Below are 3,249 nucleotides of genomic sequence, written 5' to 3'. Positions count from 1 at the left end.
TGTTGAAAGTTTTTTTTTTTTATTGTTTTTGAGGGAATATGGTCCAACTGATTTTAAATATAATTTATAACAATATATTGAAAGGTCTTTTGCCATGCTCATCTTTCTGATCTGTCAAGTTTTAGATTTTAAAATAAAGGAAAGTTTTAAGTGCCCACATCCCAACCTGGCCCCAATTTGTCTTACATTTTAAGACAAGTGTACAAGAAATCTAAAATAGCCACTTGTGARCCACTTACAAATTCAATTAGGTGATCAAAATCTGATAGATATAAATTAGTTGACACTGAAATGCTGTGGACATTATTACAATAGAGCCCAAATGAAAACAGAAAAGGGAATTAAAGCATATTTATTTGAGTTTTATTTATGAATTTGCTGTCCCATTTTTAGAGATATTTACATGATGCCTTTATTTTTTGGCAAGAATGTCTTTGATTTTGCCACAACCATCCATCTCCCTGCTTTGTTGTTGTTCCTGGTTTGTTCCCGCTCTCAGCACTAAACTTGCAAGAACCACCCAGGAAACTAGAGAGTGGCAGTACTCCCCAGGTTAGTGACAGAGTTTGTTCAGTCTGAAGCTTGAAGTTTGTGACAAAACAAACTTCAAGCTTGTTTTGTCAAGCTTGAAGTTTGTGGGCACTGTGTTTTTTTACACACAGTGCCCTGCTAGCACTGTGTGTAAAAAAAAAAAAAACTCCTGGCCAAGTAAAATCAGGAAGTTTGAGGCAGCATATACATTAAGTAGCCTATGGCTTTACAGCTATTCAATAGTGAATAAAAGTGAGAAAAAAATTCTAAAAAGCTGTGTTTTCTTTACATATATTGATGTATTTTATTGTCAACTTGCAGGGGGTTCCCGACCAAAAGCTAAAGTTTTYTGGGTGGTCTTGGCATGGAAAAGTYTGGGAACCCCTTATCTATCCTTTTACCAAAAAGCGATGATGGCAAATGCAATTCCATGTTTAAACWCTAGTTGCGCTAATGAGTCAAATGGGAATGTCCAGCATGAATCAAGCTCACAGAAGTCTCTATTTACGAGAATTTRAACTRCAGAAAAAGTCTTTCAGCTAACAAGTGATGGCTGGATTTTCTCACATGCAGTGTGTTTGAGAGTATATTTTATCTGTTTACAGTAAAAATCCATAAAAATTGGTGTGCAAGTTTTTTTTAATACAAGTGTGTGAACATGTGACTGGTTAAATGCAACTTACTAAAACCATGTATTTGTGTGCAAGGATGCTGAACAAATACTTGGCCCCTCTATGAATAYTGTGGCGTCCMCTTACTCAGAAAAATCACTGGCACTGGGCAGAGCAGATTAAGTGTTATTGGATTGTTCCCAGGTGACGTCGGCAGCCATTGTTAGATGGGAAAAGACACCTCTTGGGTCATCACAGACACGATGACATTCACAGACGCTGGACGACCGCAGAACTAAGAAGTCGTGCAAACAAGTCACAAAAATAAACTGAGAACTGGAACAGCTAATAACAAGGGCATGAAATGACATTTTCCCCATAATAATATGCAGGAGATAACTACAWTGGATTTAACTTCTTGTTATTGATGAAATTCTTTGGATAAATTAAGTCTTTTAAACAAATTATAATCAGTCACTTACTTTCATTTCTTTTGAGCGGGATGCTGCTGTAATCTTGCTCCTAAATGTGTGACGATCAAGTCAAAGAAATGAAGTCCGTGCTCCTGTTTTATGAATGAAATGGCTTGGAGGTGGGTAGCAGTACCTTTTAACGAGCTCTGAATGGGGGCGTTAATTGGAGTTGAAGTTCTGCCTTCAACCTCTAAGCCTGAAGCCTGTGTGGCTGTGTTAGTGGGGGGGGAGGGACGTGGATAATCCTTTTAGGAGCTGCTTTACCAGGAATCATTCCATCAACACTTCCTCTCTCAGACTGGATCAGCTCTTCAGTGTTTAACAGGACCCACATCAGAACAGGATCCCAGGCTCTCTTGTGCCTTTAGTGGGATCTGTGCAGGTCCTGTGCCTACAGACAGAGACTTGGACATCTGTGGTCAAGACACAGGGGTGGGGGGGCCGGCAAGGACTGAAGCTGAATCAGAATGGAGGAAGTGAAGAGTCTGTACAAGCGTATGGTTTCTGTGAAGATCAGGGCGTATGTGAGGGACTACTGCAGAAGGAATGGACTGCTGACACTTTCAGTTTTTGCTGTTGTTACTGGCTGTGTCCTCGGATTTACACTGCGGACACTCAACCTGTCCACACAGGTAAGGACAGAAAGACAAAAACACCTGATGAATGAAATTCATGTTTTGGTTTAAATCAGGCTACAATCTCAGAGTATAAAAGCAAACAAAGTGATGTAGGGAAGCAAAAGCAAAGCTGCTCTGTTGGTGGGGAATCCCTTAAAGTCAGTTATGTAAGCATTAGGATGTAACAACAGGGTCAAGTCAGAGGTCAGAATAAGGAAAAGACAAACTTAAAGCTCCGATAATCCAATATTTTCTACAGTAAAACTGAGTTATAAGATTGTGAACCAAAGATTACCACCAAGATTTTCAAAGCAACATTTTTAAGGTTATTRCAGCATTTAAAAATAGCTTTAATTTAAAGTAAATGCAAATAAATTGCAATTTTAGGTCACTTTTTCTCACAAGTTTTTTATAATCAGCAACAAATTTATCATGAAAAAGTTGTGTCAAAATACACGTCGGTAAATGCCAAGTGATGAAATAGTTTGTGCAAACAACCAACACATTGAACAGTTTAACATAATTGTAAATATTGTGTCTTAATGAATTTGTTATTGTTCAAAATTAATAACATTTTGTTCAACATTATCTTAATTATCAATTTTCGTGTTTCATATCTGGTGTACAAATTTAAAAAAAGTAGTCAGTTTCAGTCAGTAAGTGACAGATCAAACGATTTTAAAGAAAAGTAAATTATTGGTTACTGAAAAAACTAAACAAATGAGTCACAATGGAAACATGTTTTAAAATGTCACTTTGAACAACCTAATTAAAATCAAACCTTGACCAGTCAGAAACCATAAAGGGATTTCTTTCATGCACATGTTTTCTTGGAAATAAAATATCTGGTTGAGCCCAAATTCTGTTTTCTTAAGGCAAACAGGGATCACAGTCGTACTGCAAACTGAGATTTTCTTATTGCTCATTTAATAATTAGTTAAATAAAATATTTTCAGGAGGTTTTTTTGCAGTATGATGAGTCCCCTGTGACACCATGAACATTCAGCTGAAGCATAC

The 3,249-nt window shown here is 37.1% G+C and overlaps 1 protein-coding gene across 1 annotated transcript in view; it reads left to right on the top strand.

Moving 5' to 3' along the window:
- Positions 1 to 1,773: 1,773 nt before the first annotated feature.
- slc1a8b (solute carrier family 1 member 8b) overlaps positions 1,774 to 3,249 on the top strand; it is a gene marked incomplete in the record, with an annotated part of 16,515 nt that continues 15,039 nt past the window's right edge. Inside the window, 1 exon segment of the mRNA XM_014018059.1 lies at positions 1,774 to 2,247. Within this exon segment, the coding sequence (XP_013873513.1) occupies positions 2,083 to 2,247 (165 nt within the window).

Source organism: Austrofundulus limnaeus, unplaced genomic scaffold, assembly GCF_001266775.1.
Source record: "Austrofundulus limnaeus strain Quisiro unplaced genomic scaffold, Austrofundulus_limnaeus-1.0 Scaffold181, whole genome shotgun sequence".
NCBI classification, from domain to species: domain Eukaryota; kingdom Metazoa; phylum Chordata; class Actinopteri; order Cyprinodontiformes; family Rivulidae; genus Austrofundulus; species Austrofundulus limnaeus.
This window is presented reverse-complemented; position numbering and strand designations above follow the sequence as displayed.